Source organism: Myotis myotis, unplaced genomic scaffold (assembly GCF_014108235.1).
Source record: "Myotis myotis isolate mMyoMyo1 unplaced genomic scaffold, mMyoMyo1.p scaffold_m19_p_5, whole genome shotgun sequence".
Classification (NCBI taxonomy): Eukaryota; Metazoa; Chordata; class Mammalia; order Chiroptera; family Vespertilionidae; genus Myotis; species Myotis myotis.
The window spans coordinates 96,192,034-96,219,901 of record NW_023416357.1 but is presented as its reverse complement, the minus strand read 5'-3'; the positions used below and the strand labels follow the sequence as shown (position 1 = coordinate 96,219,901).

General features: G+C 44.6%; 1 protein-coding gene across 10 annotated transcripts in view; it reads right to left on the bottom strand.

The window, feature by feature from the left end:
- USP7 (ubiquitin specific peptidase 7) overlaps nt 1-27,868 on the bottom strand; it is a 66,653-nt gene continuing 38,785 nt past the window's right edge. For 6 of the 10 annotated variants that reach the window (XM_036310406.1, XM_036310409.1, XM_036310410.1 and 3 more), the window contains 28 exons: nt 26,752-26,890; nt 26,016-26,104; nt 23,437-23,545; nt 22,431-22,561; nt 21,640-21,694; nt 20,547-20,627; nt 20,360-20,450; nt 17,791-17,873; nt 15,205-15,314; nt 13,672-13,828; nt 12,425-12,569; nt 11,977-12,107; nt 10,608-10,742; nt 10,094-10,195; nt 9,824-9,929; nt 8,608-8,700; nt 8,453-8,520; nt 8,012-8,112; nt 7,045-7,198; nt 6,390-6,457; nt 5,792-5,900; nt 5,622-5,699; nt 4,047-4,147; nt 2,971-3,070; nt 2,230-2,358; nt 1,967-2,038; nt 1,757-1,847; nt 1-1,301 (listed from right to left, as the gene is read on the bottom strand). In XM_036310406.1, the coding sequence (XP_036166299.1) occupies nt 1,195-1,301; nt 1,757-1,847; nt 1,967-2,038; nt 2,230-2,358; nt 2,971-3,070; nt 4,047-4,147; nt 5,622-5,699; nt 5,792-5,900; nt 6,390-6,457; nt 7,045-7,198; nt 8,012-8,112; nt 8,453-8,520; nt 8,608-8,700; nt 9,824-9,929; nt 10,094-10,195; nt 10,608-10,742; nt 11,977-12,107; nt 12,425-12,569; nt 13,672-13,828; nt 15,205-15,314; nt 17,791-17,873; nt 20,360-20,450; nt 20,547-20,627; nt 21,640-21,694; nt 22,431-22,561; nt 23,437-23,545; nt 26,016-26,104; nt 26,752-26,890 (2,935 nt within the window). In that variant the 3' untranslated portion in view covers nt 1-1,194. The other 4 variants (XM_036310408.1, XM_036310407.1, XM_036310411.1 and 1 more) reach the window with 4 other exon arrangements.

Below are 27,868 nucleotides of genomic sequence, written 5' to 3'. Positions count from 1 at the left end.
TTATCATTTTTATAGAAAATTTTATTCAACATACAACATTTTCCAGCAAAAAGGCAATATACAGGAAGAGTTGGTGTACACCGCTGCTACAGAAACAAACAAAAAATACTGGAAAAGAATGAAAAAAAAAGTGTGATCTGCTGATTCTATTTTACTGCACTCAAAACTAGACACGCAGCTGGCATTTAGCTCCAAAATAAAAGGTCGGGACTGAAATAAACTACACACAATGAATATCAACATCAGTGAGTCACCTGTAGATTCACCCAACAAAAAAGTCACCTCCTCCCAGCAGTAAATTGTACATGTTCATTCATTAAATATACAATTTCATTTTTCCTGTTTTTTTTTTCTTTTAACTTTTATACAAAGTCAACAGCTTACTACCACTAGTGAGCATGCCCTCTTTGCTAAAAGGCTCTCTTGTTCATCTGTTGTGTTTTAAGGAAATTCTATGTATAATCTTTCACCTGCTCACATGAATGCGAGATCAGTCTGCCGACAGGCAGCTTATACACCTTAATTGTAATTAACAGTGCTTTCCATTTAATAAAAGACCCCAGGACGGCTGTCAGACTGCTCCGTGCTCCCACTCTGCAATGAGCTGCAGAGCAGCAGTGGCTGACGGAAGTGAGACAGTTTATGGAAAGACCCAGGCGGCTGGGAGAGGACTGAGGAAGGGGCGACAGGACACGCAGTGAAGGAAAGAGTGCTATTTATTAGCTTGTGAGTTTCTCTGTTTTGCCTTTACAGATGCACAAAAGGCCATTGAAATATAACTGAAGGAAATACGTCAGACAAGCCTAAACATACGACTTCCTGGCTGCGGGTGGAGGCCGGGACCCCCAGCAGGCAGCCAGGCAGCTTCTGCCAACTAGACAGACTAGAGACCTCCTGCCAGCGTCACGCGTCCCACTAACCTCTTCTCCCCGAATGCTGACAGTTGCCTTGCATGTGGTTACCATAAAATAACTCTCATTGGCATCCAAGCTTTATAAAAACACCTTCATTTTGCTCAAAAAGGGCAGTCAATAGATACAGAGAAGCCAAACTGAACTGCCTCAACAAAATAAAATGAACACCAGCAGCAAATCCTCCTCTGAAGACTCGCTAAAGTGCACGTGTGCCAGAGTCCTCGCTGTTAAAGGGGCACACCCACACGCCGTCCTCGCCTTGCATGCATGGGTGAAGAAGTCAGTTATGGATTTTAATGGCCTTTTCAAGGTAAGTGTAGCGACTTCTCTTTGGGGCTTTGTTGAAGTGGTCGAGCCCTAGCCACGGCCGCGGGTGAGACATGTTACCTGGTGGGGAAAGAGGGGCGATGAGACCACAGAACAAGTACCAGGACCCCTACACCTGGGGCGGCCACACAAGCAAGTGGGGATTCACAGCGACCAGGTGGGGGTTCACAGTGAGGCTGGGGCTTGAGCCAAACGCGCCCACACTCTGCCTGCCTGCCTCGGCAGCTTCTACGGGCAGCTCTGCCAGAGCCTGCCGACCACACAGAGCCTTCACACCTCGACCTTGGAGCTTAGTTCTTTCAGCCACCACGTGACGCAAGCCACCTTTTAATCCTTAAGAGACTCGATGGGTTCAGGCTACTGTTCCTCCTATCACAAAGGAGGTCAGCAAGCCCAGGCCGCCCCGCTGTGGAAATGGGCAGGGGACTCGAACCCGAGCTCACCGCCTCCAGCTACTTACCGCTGGCCAGCTGGACCTCCCCCACACGGAAGGAAAGCAGTGGGAGGGCTCTTACCAGGCTGAGGTTCAAAGTCTTTCAAGTTTACTTCGTACTCATCTTCATTTATGTATTGGTGCCGGCCCATCATCACAATGGCAAATTTAAACTAAAAGACAAAAATGAAAACTCCTCCATGAACTGGGGGTGCCTCTGCAGAGTCTAGGCCGCTCTCCCGGGAAGCCTCCAGCATGCTGCTCGCTGATTACTCGTCCAGCACGCGCGTACCTTCTCAAACTCCTTCTCCTGGATGTCTAGCAGGCTCTGAATCCGCTTCATGACTTCTCTGAAATGCTCGCCCTGCGGACAGGAGGACACTGTGCTCACGTACCTGTGTGCACCGTGACAGCGCTCATGGCCCACGGGGACGCCACCAAAGCCCTTGGTCTGCCCACAGAGGCAGGAAGCAGATTTAGCAACGCTAATCCAAAAGGGGGGCGAGGCTTCAAGTTTTGACATGCGTTCTCAACCTGTTACCTATAAAAGCTCACCTGGTGTATCCTCAGCAAAAAAGGGATTCCAAACGTCCCGAACACCTCCTTATGGAAATGTGCCACTGTGATCAGCATCTCATTTTCCTTATCTATGTCTACCTGGTCCAAAGGGATTTCCTGGGGACACAGTTAAACACAGGGAGCAGAGTAAAGCACCTGATGCAGACAAAACACTTTAATTCTGACCTGCTCCTGCAATGAGGCAATTAGGTCATTATTTTTTGCCAAAACACCATGTTTGGGGCTTGTTAAAATGGTAAGAATTCAGAGCCAGAAAATATCCAAGTTTTTTTTAAGGAAAATGATGAGTTTTAAGACACCCAATAATGTTTTTTTCCAGTTACTGTGGTAATTTCAGCAACTCTAGAAACCAACAGGGACCCAGTTTCTGAATAGATTTGTCTGGTGGCCCATATCTAAAATTAATGTATAAGTGCAAAGACTATATATGATTGTACTTAAATGAGGTACCTAGGGCAGTCCAATTCAGAGTGGGATGGTGGTTGCCAGGGGCCGGCGGAGGGAGACGTTAGTGGGTACGGAGTTTTATTGGGGGAAGATGGGGACTGTGGCAATGGATGGTGTGGATGCGCCTAATGCCATTGAAATGTACATTTAAAATGGTACTGAGTACGGTATGTAGGATTTACCGCAGGAAGACAATGGGCAAGCGGCTGACAGCTGCCCCACCCACCAAGGACTCAGAGCTCTCCCTGGTGCCAAGAGCAGGGCAGTTACCTCTATTCGAAACGTTCTACTCGTTGCAGGAGATAAACATTCTAATAGCTCGTCTTCTTGGTGCACACCAATAATTTTGTAGCTTACAATTTCTAGCAGCCTGTACAAACAGGATGGGGGTGGAAGATATAAATTCATGGGAAAACACACTGACAAATTGTTTTCGTATTATAAAGCTATCAAGATTTGCTTGTCTTCTGTCTTTATAAAAGATTGGAAATGTCGAAAGCAGGCACCCATGGGAGAGGGCACAACACTGGCCAGGTGGCCCCTCGAGCGTGCGATTCAAGCGGAGTGACCTCAAGCCTCGGTGAGGCTGAGTCCCTGGAGCTGATGAATCTCCCTCTAAACCCACGCGAGGCAGGACTGGTGAAGCTGTTCTCACCGAGCCTTTGGAGGACAAAGGGCTCCAAATATTAAAATTAGAGAAAAAACGTGCTGGGAGCCAATAGCCACAAGGGCAGTTTTGTCCTGAGCTGACTGTGTGGCGACATAGCAAAGCGCCCTGCCCTGTCCAGTTTGGCTCAGTGGTTGGAGCATCGGCACTCGGACCCCAAGGGCGCATGCAGGTGACAACCAATTGATTCATCTCTCTCAAACCAATGTTTCTCTCTCTCTCCTGCATCCCCCCCCTCCACTCTCTCAAAAAATATCAATGGAAAAAATATCCTCAGGTGAGGATTAAAAGAAAAGCACCCAGCTCTTTGAAATAAAAACTGCTCATCACATCTGTGGCTTCTGTCCACAGCCTGAACGTTGTCCAATTTCACAAATGCAATCCCAGCAGCTTTTCCCAGTTCCAGTTATCATTCTATTGTAATCACATCCTTCCTCTGCTTGGCGTTCCTACCTAAAGCACACATTTTTACTATAGGTAGTTAATATCAGGAGACTGGAAGGAAAGGAGGAAAAGATGGCTTAACTATGAAATATTTAAAAACTGTTGTGAAAAAACAGCTGAAAGAGGAATCTGGCAACAGGCACAGGGTTCTGGCTGTGCTGTGTCCACCAGCACACTGCAGGGCTGGGGCTGGTCACCACTCCTCCTGCCGCCAAGGGCTCCAGGAAATACTTGCCTAAGTTTCCCTGATGCCTTCTCCCCAAGCTCTACAGCCTTTTTACATTCTTCTAACAGGTCCCGGACACACCCGTGCTTGTCTGGATATAGTGTTATTTCCTAAGAAATGACAAGATGAAACACATGCTTTAAAGAAAACATAAAGGATCTGCTACCGCAAACCAATTTTGCTTGAAGAAAGAAAACACAGCAATAGATGTCCTCAGCTGTCTCTAGCTCCCAGGACTTTCTCACTCACGTTCCCGCCATGAGGGCCCCTGGTGTGAGACTTCACTCAGACCATCTGCCCAAACCTGGAGCCCACCAAGTACTGAGGGGACTTTAAGAAGTGCCACTTTTGCCCTGAGCCCAGGTTTGGCTCAGCAAATAGAGTGTCAACCCGTGGACTGAAGGGTCCCGGGTTTGAATCCCATACACACCTCAGATACAGGCTCAATCCCCGGCCCTGGTCCGGGCACATGCGGGAGGCAACCAATCAATGTGTCTCTCACATTGATATTTCTCTCTTTCTCTCTCTACACCTCCCTTCAACTCTCTCTAAAAATCAATGGAAAAATATCCATGGGTGAGGATTAACAACAATAAAAATGCCACTTTCTGGTTATCTGAAAACTGTACTTTTATTAACCAATGTTACCCCAATGAATCAAATAATAAAAAACAAACAAAAATGCCACTATGATGTGAAAAGTTTGCCATTTCCAGAGCAGCTTCTCAGGAAATGACCCCCTGAAAGGTCACCTACAAGCCTTTCTGATCCCAGCACAGTGAGAAAGAAGGCTGATTACCCGTGGTCGGCAAACTGCAGCTCACAAGCCACATGCGGCTCTTTGGCCCCTTGAGTGTGGCTCTTCCTAAGCCTTAGGAGTACCCTAATTAAGTTAATAACAATGTACCTATCTATATAGTTTAAGTTTAAAAAATTTGGCTCTCAAAAGAAATATCATCGTCGTGCTGTTGATATCTGACTCTGCTGACTAATGAGTTTGCTGACCACTGCTCTAGGCCGCGAGCACCAGGCGGCTTTACAATTTAAGCCTGACTGATCAACTGCATATACATGTGAACGTCTGTGGCATGTGACTCAACTTTTCCCTCAAAAATGGCCGAGCAAGAACGGTGAAAAGGACTTGGGATCCCAGCAGTCGCACTTCCTAGAACCACCTAAAGTGTGGCTGCACATGCCTTCTGTATGCAACAAGCACACGCCACCGGAGTGGCCCACAGAGTCAGTGTCAGCTCACTGGCAGGCCGGCTGCCCTCACTGAGGCCTGACGGGGTTCGAGGAAAATACTGCTCCGGCCAAGCAGCAGGGCATCAACTTAAGATGCCCAAACCGGTAAGGAAAGCAGTCCTGGAGGCTCAGGCAGATGCACTGCTATTCATCTCCCAGGGCTCAGAGGTGGTGGCAGGAGGACACCAGCATGGGCTCTCCAACTCTGGACCCAGGGGCCGCTACAAGGCTATCACTCCTCTTGCTTTCTTTTGTTGTTTTAGTTATCAAGGTCTAGAGAGACAGAAACCATAGATAAGCTCCAATAAAAATGAAGATTCATATCATTAAAAAACTTACCTCTTCCCTAAACTGGCTGTTTAACCATATACACTTAAAACTTCGCCTGTTTTCAAAGTCTGTGATTTTCATCTTCAGCTGTGAAGGAAAGAGACACCCTGTTAGATGCGCTTCCACAAAACCCAAGGCTTCTCCTCATGACCCACGGGCACATTAATTTGGACTCATACCTGCTGATAGTAAAGTTTCTTAGGTTGTCTAGGCTTGAAGAATTGTAGAAGATCTCTTAAAGTACCTTCATAATTATGTCTAAGAGGGTTACCTGGGCCATCCCTATAACTACACAAGAAAACAGCATGTAAATAAATGACTTCTTTATTCGCCTAAAACAAATATCGGTGACTGAGCAGAAAAGCAAACCACTGGCCTTGCACCTAGACTTGCAACTGGGACCTGGCACAGGGTTCCATTGAATGTTCCTACTTCCTGAGCCCGACGCCCCGCCGGCTGCCACACCCGAGTGCTCTCTGCAATGGTGGCACAGCACACGAAGTCTGGCTGGGACGGACCCAGCTGACACGTGGGAGATGTATTTACTGATGATGTATCTATAAAGTAAGTCTGACTCGAGATGAGGCTGCCAATTATTTTGACATCTTGGAGTAGTGTGGTCAAGATATGAGGGGTGACAAGTCTGTATCTGAAGCTAAGCAAGAAATGGTATGTCAGGTGATGTGGCCAGTTTATTAAAATTAGCTCCAATATGTTTGGATGAACTATGGAAAGCATGCAGCAAGGACCAAACACACGTGTGTGTGTGTAGCTTACCCTTGAGATTTGAAAAACTGGAGCAGCATTGGGTCGGTGTTGAGTCTCTGTGCAACTGTCTTTGCAACCTGGGGGGGCAGAAGCCAGACATCAGAACGCCAGGGCACACTGCCGCAATGCACTAGATTTGCTTATAAGCATCATTATTAACGAGGCACCCCATCATCTTCACCCGATGTGGGATGAGGGGCCGCATTCCAGTGCCCTAGGAATTTACTACCTAACAGCACCATGCGAGTAGCATATCTGATGAAGATAAACTTTTAAAGGCTTTTTCACTCTTAAGGTGAAGCCTATAGATTTTTAAATTTCCTGATGATTTTTGAAATGCTTCACACTTGGCATGTTCTAACTGCAGCAATGGACCGCCGTCATCGCCAAAAGCACACTGTGCCAGGTAGAGAGGGTTTCGAAGGACAAGAGTGCAGATGGACATGGTAGCTGATGAGGAGGCTGAGGCTGGGGTAAGAACAGCTTTGCTCCCATGGCCATCTTAGCACCAACCCACTTTAGTTAGAAATTTCCTCAGACCAGCAGGACTGACCCCTCCTCCTGAACCAAATCCATCAGCTTCATCAGCAAGCATTTTTTTTTTTTAAAAGAACGTGGTTTTTCTGGTGCAAAATCTGAAGGGAGAAGAGCCTTTATCAAATACCTGAAAATAATTCATTCTATTTGATAACGTGACCACAAATCCAGGATCATTAGGGATTGTCTTATCACAGAAAATGACATCAACACGGTGATAGAGGTCTCTGAAATATTCTTTTGCGGTGGGTAATTCACTGTTATCATTCTCAGGGTCATCCCTGGGGGGAGGAAAAAAACACACACATTTGTAGACTGAATCAAAACCCAGGCCAGGGGTCATCACCTCTCACACCACAGTGACACCAACAGGCACAGACAGAAGCTCAGGGTCCTATTTTAAGGTGGTGGTGGTGGGGGTCTGCCAGTGACCTTTGTAAGCAGGGACCATGGGGAAAGGCCATCACGTACAGGTGTGCCTGAGCTAGGCACAGTGCTGCTTGCCGTCCTGACTGCAATACAGAAACAGGAGCCTCTTCTCTACAGACAAGGGGAAGGGCTGCGGTGAAGTGTGGGGCCCGCACAGCCTGTGGCACAGCCTGCTCCCTGACCAAGGCACTTTCAGGCCAAGGCAGCAGGACACGACAGAAGTGGCCTGTCCACACCCTATGCCAGGGCCACCTCACCAGACGCTTTAACAGCAAGAAAAGGGTAACACCGGGCTGCTTTCAGACTAAGACCTCAGACCTGCTGGTTTAACATGCAGGTTTAAATCAATTACCTAAGTAGCTGCATTCTCAGAAATGCCCTATGTTTTAAGGGAAGAAATACCATCTTGCTATTTCACAAAGACCTTTGCGGCCATGCTAACAGAGCTCATGCTCACTGTAGACATTTTTAGGAAATCAGAGCATTGATGAAAATGCTCAACACCTAATTCCAAGACCCAGAGACAGCCAGCGTGTCAGCATTGTGAGGCATTTCAAACAACACCTGACTCGGGGTCTCAACACAATCTTGTCAGTGTTACAAAACTTGGGAAAAAAAATTCTGCTACCAGTACAAAGTGATCAAATCCTTCAAAAAGTACATACTTCTGAAACACTATAATATCACCATCCATTAGCTCATCCAGGGCTTTATCAAGAGACACGTCATAGTCCTGAATTCTTTCCGTTAAATTCGGTTTAACTTCCTAGAGTAAAAGAAATGAAACAGTTACAATGCAACATTTGTCTAATGTTTAATATGGCCATACTCTGTATGTATTTTCCCTACACCCAGTTCTATCAGCCATGTATTTTTAGTATGTTAAAAAGCTAACGGGAAATATTAATATCCGTAAAGATGTAATAATCACTGATTGATCCTCAATTGGTAAAAAAATCACAAATCTACAAATGTGATCCTAAACTCAAGGTCACCTCAACAGTAGACATTACCCGTAACAAATACAGGGACAGTCAAACAAGCAAAAAAATTCCTCCCCTATCTGCTAACAATACACTGATTATAGAAAAATAAACCATCCAAACCTCATAGAGGATAAGGCTAGTATCTTGGATAAATCCTGCTCTGTCACACATAACTGGGAGCAAGTCACCTAGGGGAGAGAAAGAAAAGAATGCAAAGCTGTAGTACACCACAACTGTAGCAGAATCAAGGCAGAGGTGAGCGCAGCAGGACTTACGTATTTTACAGGATATTGGCGTGTAGATGTGCCCACAGTAGTTCAAGCTCCGTGTTTTGGGATCATACATCTTCAAAAACAACATCACATCATCTACAAGGTTCATAAACAGGTTTTGTTAGGGTCTTACCACTCAGTACACTGTTAAAACAGTGACAGTAAACGTAGTGAGGCACTGAAATGACAGCTCACTGTGCCTAAAACTGTCAGACCAGGCTTGTGACTGCTCCCACTCCAAGCATCGAACCCCCGGGAACACTCCATGTGACGCAGTGAAGGTGGAATTGGGGCAGTGAGCTTAGAAATCCTAGTTTCAAGATCTAGTACTAACTAGATGGCTGGGTGCTGTCATGGGAATAATGGTAGGGTTGTATGACTTTGCTACACTAGAGAGGTGACCACTTACAGCAATAAAAACAATCTTATAGCAAAATCTGATCCACCTGCTTTTCATATAAAGTAGTGCTGCAATACAGCTAGACTATCCATTTATTCATCCTCTGTGGCCACTTTCCTGCTACAATGCCAGGCAGAAACCATATGGCCCACAAGGCATGAAATACAGTTGACCCTTAACAACTTGGGGGTCAGGGAAACCCCCCAAGCAGTTACAAATCCATATGTAATTTCTGACTCTCCGAAAACATAACTATTAATAGCCTCCTGTTGACTGGAAGCCTGATGGATAACATAAACCGTTGATTAGCACATATTTTATGTATGTATTACATACTATATTCTCCCAATAAAGTAAGCTAGAGAAAGATTATTAAGGAAATCATGAGGAAAATACATACAGCACTTTTTAAAAAATCCACATATAAGTAGGCCCATGCAGCTCAAGCCCATGCTATGCAAGAGTCCACTGTATTTATACCTGGCCCTTGAGAGAGAGGCTGCAATGCCTGCTCTGTGTGATCTGCCGGTATATAAAGGACCAATGTGATCAGCAAACATGGGGCCACAACTGAAGATGGAACGTCATATGATGCCTCAATACTGCTTCCCCTCCTCTGCTCCCAGACGCTACAGCCCATGGCCAGTCCTACTTCACTTCATCATGAAGCCTCGACCACAACAGGGGTTTATGAGCGTTTTTGGAATTACTAAGATTTTTTTGCGAGGGAATAACATTTAAGGCAATATGTTTGGAACGATGGCCCAGGAACCCAACTACACTGCCCTGACGGTGGCTGGGTGTTTGGTGGGCACTTACGATCTTTATCAAACTTGGGTAACGTTGCTCCAGTAGCGGCCAGCTCCGGATCAACTGTTTCCAGGAATATTGTCCAAGGGTTTTCATTATCACTGAGTTCAATCATCTATTTCCAAAAGAGATGCCAATTTTAGAAAATTTTAATGCAGAATGAGAGTGAAAAGCTATACTCGTGTACTGAAGAAACGTATCCGGCTGGACCACAGGGGAGGCATGTTGCAGTCCCAGCAGCGGAGCACGCTGAGGTGTGCAGCGGTCAACAACACTCACTGTTTTGTTGCCATCGGCCTCATTATCTAACATCGCCGGTCGTTTGGTTCCATTGCTCCTCGCTTGCATGGGCCATAATCGAATTTGATCTTGTGGAAATCCCTGGAAAAAAATTAAATGAAAACAAAGTTAATTCATATTTTATTTCTGTACCACTGTAACCATTCTATGACTATAAGAAAAATAATCATAGATCTCCCTGCTTTCAGGATCACTAGTTTTCCAAGACTCAAGTGGCCATTTTACAAAAGGAATAAGAAAAAGAAACACAGGAAGGTGTAGAAAAGAGAAGATTTGAGTTTACATTCAACTTTCCTTCACTGCTGATTCAGCTGAAACATTAGTCACAGGGCAGACACAGGCACCACCCAGAAGGAAATGAGTGGTCAGGTACCTCACTTCTCAAGCAGCCTGCACACAGCACCTACCGCAAAAGGTACTCTCTTATCCAGGTATAAAGGAGGGTGGCGCGTGGAAGTCAAAATAAACCATCAGCAGAGCAGCTGGCACTCACCATGGTCTGGGAGAGGTTCTGGACGAACTCAGCAAGCGAGGAGTTTTTCAGCACTTTGAACACAGTGTACTTGACTTTTTCTTCATCATACATATCATTTCCTTGGTGGCCACAAAACTGGTCCTCTGCAACTATCTGAAAACATGCACAAACACACAGAACAACTGACACACAAATACAATGAGACCATGCTGATCAAGAACAAGTTCAAACAGCCCTGGCGGGATGGCTCAGCTGTTTGGACCATTGTCCTGAGCACCATAAGGTCGTGGGTTCGATTCCCGGTCAGGGCATATACCTAGGTTTCGAGTTCCATCCCCAGTTGGGGTGCATAGGAGAGGCAACCAATCGATGTTTCTCTCTCTCTCTCTCTCCCCCTCTCAATCTCTATCTCCCTTCCTCTCTCTAAAATCAATAAATGCATCCTAGGATGAGGATTTAAAAAAAATAGTAAGTTCAAATAATAAAATGCTGAAAACTACTGGTCTTCAGAAGACCCAAGGAGAAAAGTTTCAAAATGACTAAGAATGAAATCAAGTATGTATTTAGAAAAGACAAAAGCCTACATTTTCATGCAGCCATTCTTAACTCATCTAAAAGCATTAGCTAAAAATCCATCTATATGGTGATCACCAAATAATATAAAGATATGATATGCCCAGCAGGTATCTCTCAGTTGGTTGAGTGTCATCCTATGCACCAAAAGGTTGCCAGTTCAATTCCTGGTCATGGTACATGCCAGGGTTGTGGGCTCAATCTCCGGTAGGGGGCGTGTGGCAGGCAATTGAGGTTTCTTTCTCATCGATGTTTCTCTCTCTCTCCCTCTCCCTTCCTCTCTAAAAAAAAATCAGTAACAACCTGTTACCAAAAAAGGGAGGAGGGCAATACACAATGCACCTTTTTCCAGGAAGGTAATCACCACTGAGCCATGAACCAGGACCACCTAGAAGTTCACCTCCCTGCTGGACCTCTCCTGCCTTCTCCATACTGTGTCAGGCTTTCCATGGCCTGGCATACCACCACCCCACACCCCATCCGGGCTGTGCTCGTCTCCCGATGGGAACCTTCCCTTTTACGTACCCTTCCATTGAGGCCTTCACCCCTCTAACCCCTTAGGACACTTTTTAGAAATACTTTATAATGTATTGGTGCTCTGTACTTCTCATAGCTATGTCCTTACCCTGAACTGAATTGTATACTCCAAATGGTCGGGAAACTGGCCTACACAGTCACTCAGCTAGTAACACTCAAGGGCTGCCCAGAGCAATCTCTGATCTGTCAGCAATAGCCCAGGTTCATGCCAGCCCTCAGAGCAGTGTGGCTCTCAGCAGCCCCCTTCCCACCAGGGCCCCAGGAGGCTGAGGCTGACCTGCACTTGCATGTAAAGATGGGCTTCCTGCCGCTCCTTCCTCTTCTGGGCTTCGATCCTTTTCTCTTCTTGTAATCGTTCTACCAGCTGCTGAGGAATGTCATGGTCGGTGACAGCTTGTAACACCTCACCTGCAGGACAAATGCATCTTCATTCACCTCTACCAGGTTCTCCTTTCCCCTTCTTAGAAGGTCCCCGTTTCACGTCATCATTGCTATAGCAATCTATTAAAGGGAAACGACTGGGTGCCACAAGTCCACATCACGGCCCACAAGCCCAACCCCTCCTGCCTCTAGATGTTGTAAACAAGGAAGACTAATCAGAGCATGGGTTTGCACAGGAGACACAGCTGAGGTCCCTGTAGCGTGGCCTACACACCACAGCAATGACTCCTGAAATGACTACAAAGCTCCCCACAGTGCAGAGCACCACAGGCCACTCTACTCACTCAGCTTGGACTCCCTGATATAAACCAACATGTATGCGTTCGTGCAGTGCCGGACGGAGAGGTCGTCGTCATGGCCCCCATAATTGTGCTCGATTGCTTCTTCTTTCGTACACCTTGACACCACGTCATCGTCAAATTTACACCACTGGACAGGAGAGCAACGAGACATCAGCAGAGAGATCACGCTCTGAGCACACAAGCTCAGCGGGGTTTTCCTAGAACAGATCACCTATACCTTATGACATACTAGATAGAGGCCCAGTGCACCAATTCGTGCACAGGTGGGGTCCCTCAGCCTGGCCGGTGACTGGAGCTGGCCGGTCGGGAGGAGGACCCACAGGAGGTTGGCTGTGGGAGTGTACTGACCACTACCAGGGGCAGCTCTTGTGTTGAGCGTCTGCCCCCTGGTGGTCAGTGCGTGTCATAGCAACCGGTCATTTGGTCAACCGGTCGTAATGGTTGCTTAGGCTTTTATATATAGACTAGAGGCCCGATGCACGAAATTCACCCTCGCAGCCCCGGCTTTGTCTGGAAGGATGTTCGGCTGTCTGGTCTAATCAGCATATTACATTTTTATTATTATGGATAGATTATCATAGTAAGGGCCTGACTTTAAAAAAAGCATAGCTGTACAAAGCTATGTTCCAGACTCTTCATCAGGGATTAAGTCATTTTAAATGGTACTCAGCCTCACAATTAAAGATGCTGTGAGGGTTCCCTTAGCATGAGCCAAGCAGGCTCCATCTTTGGAATCCTCCCAGGCCCCCTATGCTGCTGGACACAGAGCCTGAGACCCTCACTTGCTCCCCTTGGGGAAGATTATGTATGAGATCCACATGAACCAAGAAAGACGGAGCATTGCACAGTGTGGACAACAGGGGACATGGAATACCATGCAATCAATGCTGCTTTCCCTGCCCAGGTAGCAGAGAACTATTCTGTTGTTACTCCTAGGTGGAAAATAATTGCCTCATTTTAGGTGTAAAGGAATTCTGTGAGTTCCGACATTCAATACTAACAGAGATACAAACATAAAGTATGATCACTAATTTACTATTTGACTTTAGAGTATCAGCAATTAATACACATCAGAACATACAGATCAACCAGAGGCCAAGAAGGCTTGTTTGCTAACAAGCGATCAGGAGGAACAGGGAAAGGCTGGGCTGGCGTCAGAGTAAGTCCCCTATAGGCAATCACATCCAACTCCACCCCCCTTCCCCAACCCGGCCCCACCCAGCACTTACTTTCCCATCCCCTTTGGGGTTCAGATAAACCACATAATGTCCACCATGATTATCTCCACTGTGAACCAGGACTGCGTGAAGAATATAATTTGCAGGGTCCTTAGGATCTGTTTTTTGCAAAAATTCATCAAGCGGTAACTGTTCGGGGAATTCAAACCTATTAAAAAAACATTTTTAAAGAAATCCAGGTTTCATTTACACGTAAAACATTTCTCTCCTAGGCTTTATTTATTGCTAGACCTTCTAATTGACGGGCTCATCTTTACTTGGAAAGGGAAGTAAGAATCTGACTAGGGAGGCCCTATGAACTCCTTCTGAGGCAGCTCCTGCTCAATAGAACAAATAATTGTTTATATGTCAATAGAAGACCTGAAGCTAGATGTGAGAAAAATGGCTACAAAGCACTGACATACCTAACAGAATGTTCAATCCAAGGGTACAACACAACAGTGAGTCTTGTGATAAATGTACACAGTGGTTTTTCTAGGATGGAAATAATTCTGCGTGTGTGTTAATGAGCGATTCTGACAGTGCAGGACTGGGACCACTACGGGTATCCTGCAGGCTGAGAAATGTGGGGAAATCAAAACTGCAGGGGGACATGTAAACAAGAACCCCACCCTATGATTTTTAAAAATACCCTGGACTCTACTTATTTTCCAATTATTGGCTCCATAGCTTTTAAATTAAATGGTAACTGGGAGTGCTGTCAGAGGCAGGAAGGAAGTGAGCTGGGCAGCTGGGGCCCGAGGCAGAGCATGCACAATGACCCTAACAGGGCAGCGCCTGAGCCACGGGAATTCTGGCCCAGTGCCACCAAATATTCTGAATTCCTAAAAGATGCCAGAAATAGGAATTTTTAAATGAAATTGTATAATGAGTTCCAATAAAAATAGGAACAAAACCAAGGTAAGGACCCAACAAAACACACCAGCAGGTTGGATTTAGTCTGCGGACTGCCAGTCTGTGGGGTCTGGTGGAGACAATTTCTTCTATTCTCCACAGGAAAGAACGACAAGGGATAAGCAGATGAGCAAAAACCCAGCTGGTGGCAAGCAATCTGACTGTGTTACATACATTTCCCCCTCAAGTCTGAAGGGTGGCTGACCAACCTGGAATAAGGTACACGCACACCTACTTCAGGATTCCTGAAAATTGTACCACATTCTACAAGTCAACACCAACTGAGATATTACAATATATCGGAGAGTCCTGCTTAAACAAATGTAACGCTGCATTTGGTACTGCAGAGTCTGTGGAGTGGGGAACACCCTCCTCACAGACTCCAAGCTGCCACGTTGCAGAGTGGCTAGGGCTCCTTGAGAGGGAGATACACAAGAGCAGCTCCAATTTTAAGCAAAAGTATTCCTTTAAAATGACAGCTGTTGGGCACCTAGGTAGAAGGGAAACCTAAATACATCAGAGATGAGACCGAAATACATATACAGACTAAAAAAAGCACCTGAGATTAACACCCCTCCCCCAAAAACTCGAGTGCCGATCAACTCACACCTCCACACCCACTTAGATTACCTATCATTGATCTTGATGTTTTGGTCCGTCTGAGGGTCATACATAAATCTCATCAGTTGTAGATGTAACACTGGTGGCAATGTAAGGAATTTCACACCTTTCTCTGCTTCCTGAACATTGAAAAAGAAATGCAAATTTAGTTCAAAGCCAGTTATTTCTTAAAGCAATGAAAGCAGCAGTTATCTCAGCAAGACTGGAACGTGCTAGGGACTTCTGATGGGAGAGGCAATGTTTAGGCATCCATCTAGGGTGCCTTTAAAATAGTAGACCTAGTCCTGGCCGGTGTTTCTCAGTGGTTAGAGCAGGGGTGGGCAAACTTTTTGACTCGAGGGTCAGAATGGGTTCTTAAACTGGACCGGAGGGCCAGAACAAAAGCATGGATGGAGTGTTTGTGTGAACTAATATAAATTCAAAGTAAACATCATTACATAATGATGTGTGTTTTTTTTTAGTTTTATTCATTTCAAACGGGCCGGATCCGGCCCGCGGGCCGTAGTTTGCCCACGGCTGGGTTAGAGTGTCGGCCTGTGCACCAAAAGGTCATGGGTTTGATTCCCAGTAACCAGCACATACCTGGGTTGCGGGTTTTATCCCCAACCCCAGCCAGGGCAAGTGCAGGAAGGCAACCAATGGAAGTGCCTTTCTCACAACCATATTTCTCTCAGTCTCCCCCGTCCCTTCCACTCTCTCTAAATAATCTTGGAAAAAATATCCTCAGGTGATGATTAACAAAAACAAACAAAAAATATTTAGATCTACAGTGGGGCCTTGACTTACAAGTGACCCGACTAAAGAGTTTTTCGAGATATGAGCCGTTTCTCGGCTGATTTTTTGCTTTGAGTTGCGAGCTAAAATTCGGGTTACATGCCAGCTTCAGATACCCCACCGCTAGTTGGCGCAGCGAACGTCACAGTGAACGCCACAACATCAGCCCAGCATCATGTGTCATTGTAATGGTGAAAATTGATTTGATATACGAGTAATTTGAGTTACGAGCTCTGTCACGGAACGAATTAAACTCGTAAGTCAAGGCCCCACTGTATATTTACTGCATGTGAGAGTTCCCTAAGGATGACATTCTATCTTGATATCCAGCAACAAGGGAATAGTTGAGTAAATTAAGGTTTGGTCACTTTCTGACATATTTTATAGTCATTTAACACTATGAAAAATATGGAGGAACACAGGAAAAACGACCAGGTGGAAAAGCCTAAGAGAAAATGCAGTAACGCAAGCGAAGGAGTGCTAGGAAGACCTGGACAGAGCCGCACGGCGAGCGGCTATGCTGGGGGACTCTCCGTGAGCGGCGTCCTTGCCCCGGACTTTCATCTTACTGTGGAGCACACTCACAGCACTTACTGCTCAGACCACATCTGAAGAACGTTCCGAGTCAGTGCCAGCAACATGGCCTCTCCCTGCTGCCTGTGCAGACACCCCAACTCCCAAACTCGGCTCCTCCGGGGCCTGTGCCTGCACAGCGCTCACGCCTCTCCCATCTCTGCTCCACCTCAGCCAATGCTTTTTCCCTCTCGAAAGTAAGCCTTTGCCAACTCAACCACTTCCAGGCCACCTGTGACCCTCATCAGGTTGATTTCCAACCCAGACTTTCCCTCGGCACTTTAACGACCACCTAAAGGAACTGGTAGCTGTATCAGGCAAGCTACTTGGCAATGCTCTATGATATACATTAGTGTATTTAAGGGGATAGGGCATCTGGAAGGAAAAACAAATCCCAGAACCTACTGCCACACAAAGGACTGGCATGGTTTCAATACACCCTGAAATAATAACAAAAGAACTATTACTCCACCACTGTCCCCTGATGCTGTATCTATGATGCGGAAATACATACTGCTCGCCCAGACCCCAAATAGCCAGTGTGGTTAAGGGTAACTCTCCTGAGTAACACAGGTATGTCCTGGCACATCCAAGTGACTTACTGCTTGGTGTCCCGAAAGGCCCGACCAAGCAGAAGAGCAGGCCTGTGGCCCACTGCTAAGTGGCACATCAGCAACATGAATTATCCGACCGTGGACGCTCCCTGCTCTGCCAGAAATTCAGAGCTCCTGAAGGGCAATGTGAAAACAAGTGGGGCACCAAGTATCATGGAACAGATATCAGAAAATGACTCCTCATTCTGGAGTCAGGATCCCCAGAAAACTGTTATCACCAGCAAATGCAGACTCCACGTGCCTGAGAAATTCTATGTGTGACTAGGAGGAACTGAGGAGAGCCCGTGCACTGACACCAGGAACGGGAGAAACAGAGTAACGAACGAGTGAACTGGAAAAGTCGTCAAACATGGGGACAGAGCCTAGGGTGTGCCGGTGACAGTCCTACCTCTAATAAAAAACTGCTTCAATGTCCTGCTGACACCTTCCTAGCCCTTCCCGTTCAACCCCACCAGCCGCACACTCAGAGCTCTCTAATATATACTGTCTAGGCTAAGATATGAAATCCTTTTGAGTTCTAAATAACAGCAGCATATGGAAAGTTATGAGGAAATTGTTAGTTCACAATTAAGCAAAAGATTTGAGAAGAAAGTGAAAAGCTACACCAAGACACTGGTACAAATGTCCAAGTTACCTGCAAGCCGTGCTCCCCGGCATCATACTTGTTGTCACCGTCTAGTTGTTCTACTGCCACATAATCCACAAATGATTCAAATACTTTAAAGAGAGAAAGGAAAAAGTCAGCCGAAATTATCAGTAAAGCTTTGATTACAATAAAGCCAACGCCATACATTTAGGAATGCCAGGGAAGGGAATGTAACTGACTGACTGCGAGCAGTACCTCTCAGCCCCGAACAGAGAGCAGTTAAACTTGCCATACCACCTTCACTAATCCAGCAAAGGCCTAAATGCTCATGACATGGTTTCCTAAGGTTCTTACAAAAATAACATGGAGTCAGTGTTCTAAGATTTTAACAAAAGCAAGTAACAAATTGTGACTCAAGCACTTACTATAAAGCTACAATTATTAAGAGAATGTAGAAAGTGAGAAGGAATGGGGGGGGGGTGACTAGGGAGGGTAGTAAAGGGCACAGACTTTGAGATATAACATGAGTAAGGTCTGAGGACCTAGTGTAAAACATGGTGCCGATAGTTGTTTAAACCATATTGTACAATTGAAAGTAGAGTAGAACTTAAGTGTTCTCTGCAAAAGAAATACAGGAATGAAACACGTGAGGTGACGGATGTGTTCACTAATCAGATGAAAGTAATCCCTCACAAAGCATACGCATGTCAAATACGATGTGCACTTTAAATATCGTGTAAGTGTCCATTAAACTGCATCGCAGAGCAATGAGGAGAATATGATGGGACCATTTGACATCCAAGGGGAAGAGGTGAGGGGTGGCGAATCTTAACATCCCACACATGCAAAAAGAACTATTACAGGTGGGTTGTAGATAAACAGAAAAGATAGAACAATAACAGATAAGAGAATATCTTATGACTTCAGGGCAGATGTTCTTAGGACACAAAAAACAAAGATTGATACGCTGGTGATCACTTAAGTTACGAAATTCTGTTACACAAAAAGAGTGAAAAGGCGAGCCCCACTCTGGGGGAACGCCTCAGCGACCCCACCCAGAAGTGGCGTGCAGACAGGAAGGCTCCTGTGCTGCTGGTGACAGTAACAGGAGCCGGACTTCCTCTCCTGCACTGGACCGGTAGAACCCTGGACTGCATGGAAAACAACACTGCCCACACTCCGGATGACAGGCAGTGCGGAGCGGTGACCTCTGAGAGCCCGCAAGTATCCCAACTACGTGTACTTTCCAGGGAGAAGAAACTCAAACAGGCCTGAGGGGCCAAGGAAGCTCAAATGTGCAGGACAGGGAGCCCAAGGGCAGACAGCTGTGGAGGAAGAGAGCGCCAGTGGCGCACAGGGTCCTGGAGCCTGCGGTGAATGCAGGTCACTGTACTCAGGAGAGTGAGGACATTATCTGGGGCCGGGGGACAAACCACCTCACGATAGAGGCACGGGCCCCAGAGCTCACACCAGCCTGAGACTGGTCTGTGTTCCCTCCTGCCTCAAGGGAAAGCCTCCTAGGACTTCAGGCTGAAACTCAGGTGTTGCCTCAGTTGTGAGGACAAATTAGCCCTGAACTAAAAACTGTTGTGCTCCCACCTGACAAAGTTGAAAGGCAAGACTTGAAAAAAACAAATTATTGACAAGTAACTTAATTGTGCCCTAGAACAAAGGTTAAGCGCATGCAAACACCCATCAAAATCACAACGGCTGGCACCCAATGAAAGATTACCAGGCATACCACACAGCCGGCAAACACAGCCATAAAGATGACAAAGGTGATTCAACAGAAATCACACAGGTGATGATAACTTAATGTCCTTGGCTGCAAGTTTTATGAACTGTATTCCATTATGTTCAGAAAGATAGCCATATTACTAATAGGTACTGGAAAAAGCGACCACTTCATGATCTGTAGTGTGAATTAAAGCCCAGAGAGCACCATTCTCCCACCAAAACATTCAATCTGGTAACTGACAGCTCCCACACATTGTTGGGGGGGGGGGGAGAGGGGTGGTGGTTACACGACTGATAAACCCCTTTGAGAAACTGCTGACTTTATCTATTAAGCTTAACATGTGTGTACCCTGTGAGCCAGCAATCCCACTCATCATAAATGTGAATATGTATGTGCCCCGGAGACAGAAATAAGCATGGCCAAGGAGCTTATGCCTAACAGCCTCACAGTGAAAACAACCCAGACATCTATCAAAAAAAGATGGTTTCAAAACTCTTGTAATACATTTCCAAAGGGGAATGCTGTAAGCCAATGAAAATGACCAAATTATTGCTACTCACAGCATAGGTGAATTGCACAGAAGTAATGCTGAGCAAAGTGAGAAAGGCACTACATCCTACATAAATATTTACAACATGCAAATACAACCTATAACAGGATGTTAGAAACTCAAGTAGTGGTTTCCCCTGCGGAGGAGGCAGTGATGGGAAGGGCCAGGCAGGGCTGCGTGTGCGTGTTCACTGGGTGAGCTGTGCACGCAGCGTTTGGGCACGTGGCTGTCTATGCTCCAGTTCAATGGCAAGCACTTCTGTAAGGAAGCACTGAACCGCAACAGAAATTACCAGACAGGCAGCAGGCCATTGCGTGCACACAACTTACTGTTTTTCTTTCCTTTTATGCTCAGCTGGATGTCATAATAGTCTTCTCTCCTATCAGATCGATAGTCCACCTCTTTACACTGGATATAGGACTACAAAGGAAGAGGACATGGTGTGAGTATTAATCAGAACACTGTTAGCATTTTTAAGTATTTTAAAATCATTCTTGAAGAGAGAGGGCCACATACCACCATTTTGCCTCTGAATAATTTAGGGATGGTGCCTTCTACACACGTGCCTTTCATCTTATTTTCCACGTTATCAAGCAACTGGAAGAGAAAATTTTGGCTTTAGGAAAATGTTATGTTTAATAAATATACAGTAATTTGCAACTTGACTAGGAAATTTCAATGGTCAAATTCTAGACTATAAATATTATGACCTTTGGCATGCAATTATCAAAAATATATAAAGTCTTCTTCCTTGGTTGGATATTTACAAAAATATCTACATGCAACAGTTGAGATTAACTCTCTATCCAGCCTTTGGAATGAATTAGTAATCTGTAGTGCCTTTAGAAGCATTTTTTATATTCATTTTACCTCTGTGGAAAAGCATGTAAATTGAGCACTAAACTTAACTCGTATTGGTCCACACCAAGAGATTAATGAGGTTGAGCCTGTCAACAGGATTGACTGGTTTGTCCATGGATATTTAATGAACTGGATTCAACCCAGCTAGTGCTGCAAAAAAGAAAACACACCTTGCCCAGCCAATCACCTTGAACAGCCATGTCATGTTGTGTGTGTGTGTGTGTGTGTGTGTGTGTGTGTGTGTGTGTGTGTGTCTTTCATCGCAACTGGAAGAATGGGATCTGCTGGTTGGCTAGAGCTGGTTTGGGGGAGAATCACCCACACAGAGCTCTGCCTCAACCAGAACATCTGTGCAAAGGAGGGGCCGGGACGCTGCAGGGCAGTAACAGAAGTCACCCTTCTGAAGTGCAGCAGGGCAGTCAGGAAGGCTACGTAGCCAACCTGGGATTTCTTTTATAATAACTCGGGTAGATATTCCAGGTTAACACAGTAAACGTATGCTGCCCCCTATTTAAATTCAAGTTTCCCCTCATACTTCCCTTTCAAATAACTTATTTTCATCCTTTTTGGATTTTTAACTAGAAAGATACTGCTAATTCCTTCTGGCCTAATTTTGGTCCTGAACGAAGATGGGTATATCTGAATTATAGTGACGTGAGGTAGGTCTGAGGTTTTACTTGAAAACAGCTTCAGACAGTGTTTCAAAATATTAGATGTCAGTAGTATACAATGACAGCTTAATACTTACCACTCGACATAGCTCCTGAACATCATGTTGCATGAAGCTATCTAAAGTTTCCCACCTTGGAAAGAGAAAATGAACGTTTATATTGAAACTTTGACATTTCAAATAAGAATAAATTAACAAGCAGCTTGGATTAAAAAAAAAACTACACAGGCCAAACCGGTTTGGCTCAGTGGATAGAGCGTTGGCCTGCAGACTGAAGGGTCCCAGGTTCGATTCTGGTCAAGGTCAAGGGCATGTACCTTGGTTGCAGGCGCATCCCCAGTGGGGGGCATGTAGGAGGCAGCTGATGGATCTTTCTCTCTCATCAATGTTTCTAACTCTCTATCCCTCTCCCTTCCTCTCTGTAAAAAACCAATAAAATATATTAAAAAAACAAAACAAAAAACTACACAGTAAAATAATCGGCCACTATTCTTAAATTCATTTTCTGCAAAGATTATTTGGGGGGTTATAATTAAAACATAAACTAAGTTTTATCAGGACACCCAAATGTTCACAACTTTATCTTGTTCTAAACAACTTACTGCAAGGAGAGGTCATGTTCGCAAGTAAGTACACATTCACTTAAAAACTATACATGTCCTTTTCCTGACAGGTAAAGCTTTAAGTGGTGACTTATTCCTCAAGCAATTTTCTAAAACCAAGCCCCTATTTTCCAAAGAGGTCAAATAAAATGCAATGATAAAAACACTCCGACATAATTAAATGCCTACACTACGCTCCCTTTCTTCTAGCAACTCACTCATCCGTAAGAAAAGCAGCAGAATGGAAAGGCAGATTTGAATACCTACCCAAATGACTTTGTTAGCTTTTTTGTTCCTACGGGCTTATCGCTGTGTTGTAGTTCATAAAACACCCTCTGCAATGCTAAAGGGACACTTTTGGATGAATCATCACCCTCTGTTGGCATCATGTACACGGCCTAGAAGAAGTCATAAAAGTGAAATTTGATGTGAAAGTACACTTTCTAATATCACAATGGCTAAGGTAGTTTAATAAAGGCTTTTAGTTATCCCCTAAATAGGCCACAAAGTGTGTTTTGTTTTTTTAAAATCATAAAAGTCTTTAGAAACAAACTAGAAAAAAAAGACAAAATATTTTTTTTAATTACCTATAGCTCACCATCCAAAAGAGAACCACACTCATGTCATACTTCTCGGAGCAACATTTTTAAACTTAACATTACTTGTAAACAAAAGATTTGATGAAACAAATGCTACTGAAACTATCCATATTCAGCTATCCCCAGGATAAAATCCTTCTATGGTAATTAACTAGAAGAATAGCGCAAACATAGAGAACCAGCAGACCAGCCAGTGGTGCCCCCCAACCAGGAGTCCGTGTTGCCTGCACTGCTCCATGCTGCTCACGGCTCTCTCCTACGTTAGATTCAAAGGAGGTTTGTTCTGGCTTAACTATTCTTACAAATATAAGTTTTACCTATAATAGCTGAAAATTATATGTCGCAGCCAGTAGTTTTCTAACTGAAGAATTTTTTTATAAAGAACTTTTCAAATCATGTTCATGGCTTTCAGATCTAAAACAAACCCATATTATTTCTAGCTCAAAGTTAGGATTATTAGCTGTAGAGAACTTCTGATCACCCCAGTTAGCTTTGAAAGTGTCCAAACACTGAGGAATAAAAATATGCACAAGCATAACACAGGGGCCCTCTCTGGAGACAGCACTGTGATACGGGAAGATAAGACGAAAGTTGGCGAGAGAGTTTTGCTTGTGCCTTAACACTTGAGAGAAAAGGGTGGGTGGAGGTTGGGGAGAGAAATACCATCCATTTACCTTTCGTAGTTGATTTGTGAAAAATAAAGTCTGCAGCAGGCTGTTCATGTAACAAGTCGCTCCCTGATTCTTTAAACCGACATAGCCCGTGTGCTTCTTTGAATCCCACCTACAAGATCAGTTTGAGGTTGAGGGAAAACTGCACAGGACACCCCCTTGCTTCTGCAATGTGTGTGGAGCGATTCGATGAGATGTCAACATGGTGGCCAACATTTCACTTCCCACCATCCTGACACAGGAATGAAGGCCAAGCATCCCTCCAAGGCAATAACTCATCAACTAGGCCTGTGACATGGAGGACACCAAGGCCAAGAGTTCTTATCACAGGGTTCCCTTCAATGGTCACTGACTGTCCGCCCAAGTGTGTGGACCAGTGCTAATTCAATCTCAGTGTTCAAGAAGCAGCTTAAAACACTGTCTGCTGATAGTAGCAATGCCATCATTTACCAAGATCAGCACTCACAGACAGGGCTTAAATTCTATATACTTCTATCAAAATGACACCCACTGTGGTTCTATTACATGCACATTAGGTCATGTGTAGTCAGCAAGAAGTGGAAATAGCTGAGACCCCTCTTTTCTGTAATCATATACACAGAAAAGATAAGCATGTATACTGGCAAGTTGTGATGCAGACTTTTAAACATCTATAGCTTTTTCTCTTACTCTTTTCTTTTGGTGGTTGGTTAGAAGATAGATTTTTTTTTTCTCAGAGTTAATAGTCCACCCCAGCCCACCCCCGCCAAAACAGGAAGTTGAAGAGGATACCACCTGAAAGCAGGACAATCCCCCACCTCCATCTCCACCTTCCCGTGTGTGTGTAGTGCAAAGATATAAACGTGATTGCCACTAAGTGTGACCAATCCTAGAGGAGGTATTTACTATGAGATCAAATGTCAACAGTACTCCGAATTCCAGGGGTTAGTTCATGGCCTTGGCAAACACACTCAAGGTGTGTCAAAATGGCCCAGTTAAAATTTGCACATGTGTGTAAAAGTAATTTTTTAATGCAAGAATCACAAATTACAGATTGTTATTTTAAGAACTATAACCATAAAGGTGATAATGGCTGAATAAGTTTTGGTAAGTGTGGCTAAGCCAATTAATGTTCTGATTGGTAAGGCTGAAAACCCCAATCTACTTTTTAAGACAAGAGACATAGGGATAAGTGTTTTTAAATGAAGGGGGTGGGGAGGAGATCAAAAAAATTAGCAATACCTTGTTTCAGCCCTCCACTTCTGATATTAGAATACAGCGTGTGTGTTTTGAAAAGGCAACTCAGAAAAAAAGCCTAATTCCTCCTGTATTGGTCCAATTAACATAAAACTAATTAATGTTATCTGCTTTTAAAAAAATTCCCAGTGCCACCCCCAGGCCACATTAGCCAGGACCTGGACTAAGTACCAGCTCCTTCAGGGCCACTCCACTGCTCTCTGCCCCATTCCATCCAGGTCAACCAATGGTGCACTCTTGACCAAGAGCAGGGCCATATGGAAACAAAATATCACAAGCAAGACACTGGAATCTGTCACTTAACTTCTTTCTGGAGAGAGTGTTATTATTTCGCTTTGGGCCTTAAAAAGTGTGTTGGGCCCAGCTGATGTGGCTCAGTGGTTGAATGTCGACCTATGAATCAGGAGGTCACAGTTCAATTCCTTATCAGGGTTGTGGGCTTGATACCAATCCCCAGTGGAGGGCGGATAGGAAGCAGCCAATCAATGATTCATCACTGAAATATTATTGATGTTTCTCTTTCTCTCTTTCTCTCCCTCTCTCTCTCTCTCTCTCTCTCTCTCTCTCTCTCTCTCTCTCCCTCCCTCCCTCCCTTCCTCCCTCCCTCCCCCCCTCTTCCTTCCTCTCTGAAATATATTATTTTAAATGTGTTGGTCTTCTATAACATGATCCCAAATTATCATCTCAGCCTTCAGTTCCACTTTGCACACTTTCCTGATACTCTGCCCAATCCCAAACTTCCCTGCTAGTGTCTTCACTCATGTGTTCTCCCTACTCCCAAATTCCACTGTCCCTCCTCATCACCCAGTCACCCATCCACTCTTTAAGGCCAACACTTCCTCTTGCACACAGGCCTTCCTGGATGAGTGACAGACGCATCTCCTAGCAGGCCCTCCTCTAAGCTCTGTGGCACCCCACTCACTACTTCACCGCTCAGTGGGCCAAGGCCCCTTCAGCACATGCTGATGCTCCCATGTTGTACATCCCTGACCTCTTCAAAATAAAAACAGAGCCACTCCTGCTGTAGTTATTTACATGCTGGTCTTACTCCTTTACCAGACCAGCATGTACATTCTTTGAGGACAGAAACCCAAGGCTGTCTTGTTGACTCTATAATTATATTCTTAATGCACAGCAGGGTCTGGCATAAGAAAACTGCTCTATAAATCTAATAAACAAAGCAGTGAATGTGAAGCTGCATATATGTCTGTGTGTTCCATGTGTGCCAAGGGGCAGCACAGACAGGGTGCTTATCTGTGGAATACATGCATCTCTGATAGTATGAGAATGTTGCCCTCACTACAGCACAAAACACATTAACAACACCCAATTAAAGAAAAACTTACGCAACTCCATGGGGAGCATCTGCCTGTACAAAGACTTCAAAAGTCACTTTGTCATCATCTATAAATCCTTTCTCAGGATCAGTCACTTCCTATAAAAAAAGAAAAAAAAGAAAAGAATATCCAACTTGAATAAGATCACACGAATGCTCCCTTCATTCCAGCAAGACAATTATCCCAGTGTCCTGTGCTTAATGAATTAAAATGCTACTTTTTCAAGCATCCCAATTATGCTTCGTTTTGTAGTGTTCTTGGTTTATTTTAAACTGTTCTCTGAATAAAAGGAGGAATCCCAGATGCAATGGGGGTGCAAGGCCACCGCATAGAAATTGAAGGATCAGTGTCTGCTCATCAAAGCAGGGATGGGCGGTTCCAGGAACCCATGCTAGGAGACTATTTCCACCTCTGCAAAAAGCAGCCAAAATGCACTGACTGGAGAATTCAGGAAGGTACCTACAACCACCCTGCACTATGTCTGACTCAGGAAAGGACCCCAACTGGTATTATTTCTTTTAACGGAAATTTACCTAACAGGAAAGCTATTAACCAACTTATCAATTTTGACCAAATGTTGAGACTTGAGTCCTGTTGGCTGCTAAAAGCTTAGCCAAGAAACAAAACCACATATAGATACCTGGCCAACTTATTCTAAAATAAATAGAAGGCCTTGAAAAATAAAAGATTTAGGGTAACACAGAATGATGCTCAGGTTATTCAGGCTAAACCCACTGTTACTTACACTCCAGGCCATAAAATTGGAAAATCCCCAATCATTTTCTTTATGGAAGAACAAATGACTAATACGACGACTGAATGACTTCTCATCATCTCTGTAATTTATTATCTTCAGCACCGCTTGTGCATGACAAGACCACGACCTGTTTAAAGAAAATAATCTAAGACTTAGGTAACATGTTTCATTGATGTTTACATTTTTAAGAATACAGCACACAAAAATTCCCATACTTATTGTTTTTCTCTTTTGGAGGGATTGAGGAAGACACATTTACCTTTAATGGAGAAAAAGGCTGAAAGGGTTTGGGGGTGCTCCTATGTACTGATTTAACCCATGGTTTTATTATTTATTAATTTTTCAAAAGTTTACTTCAAGTTTCTTATAGATGTATCTATAAAATACATGTTTAGATTTTATAAAAGACTACAGCTTTGGGGTCAGATTATAGTTCTATTGATATTCTTTCAAAAGAACAGGAAAAGCCCTAGCTGGTTTGGCTCAGTGAATAGAGTGTTGGCCTGCGGACCAAAGGGTCCCAGGTCTGATTCTGGCTCAATCCCCAGTGGGGGCATGCAGGAGGCAGCCAATCAAGGATTCTCTTCATCATTGATGTTTCTCTCTCTCCCTCTCCCTTCCTCTCTGAAATCAATAAAAAATACATTTAAAAGAAAGAAAGAAAAGAATAGGGAAAAAATGGTTCTACTAATAAAGGTGTCATCACTTCTAAGCATCATTCCTGCCCCTGGTGGCTCATAGGTGCTGTGGCTGTCAAGTTCTGAAGAGCATCTTCCACACAGGTCTCCTGAGAAACTCTAAGCATGGGTACCGAATCACAACCAAGAAACATGACCATAGCTGCTGTCAGTCACGTTTTGAGCAGAACACAAAGGGCCTCTGGATCGATGTTTATAAAGAAAAAGATACTAGTGGGTGTGACTCAGTGGTTGAATGAGGACCCATAAGCCAAGAGGTCTCTGGTTCAATTCCCAGTCAGGGCACACGCACAGGTTGCGGACTCTGTCCCCAGTAGGGAGCGTGCAGGAGGCAGCAGATCAATGTTTCTATCTCTCCATCCCTCTCCCTTCCTTTCTCTGAAGAAAATAAAAACGTTTTAAAAACC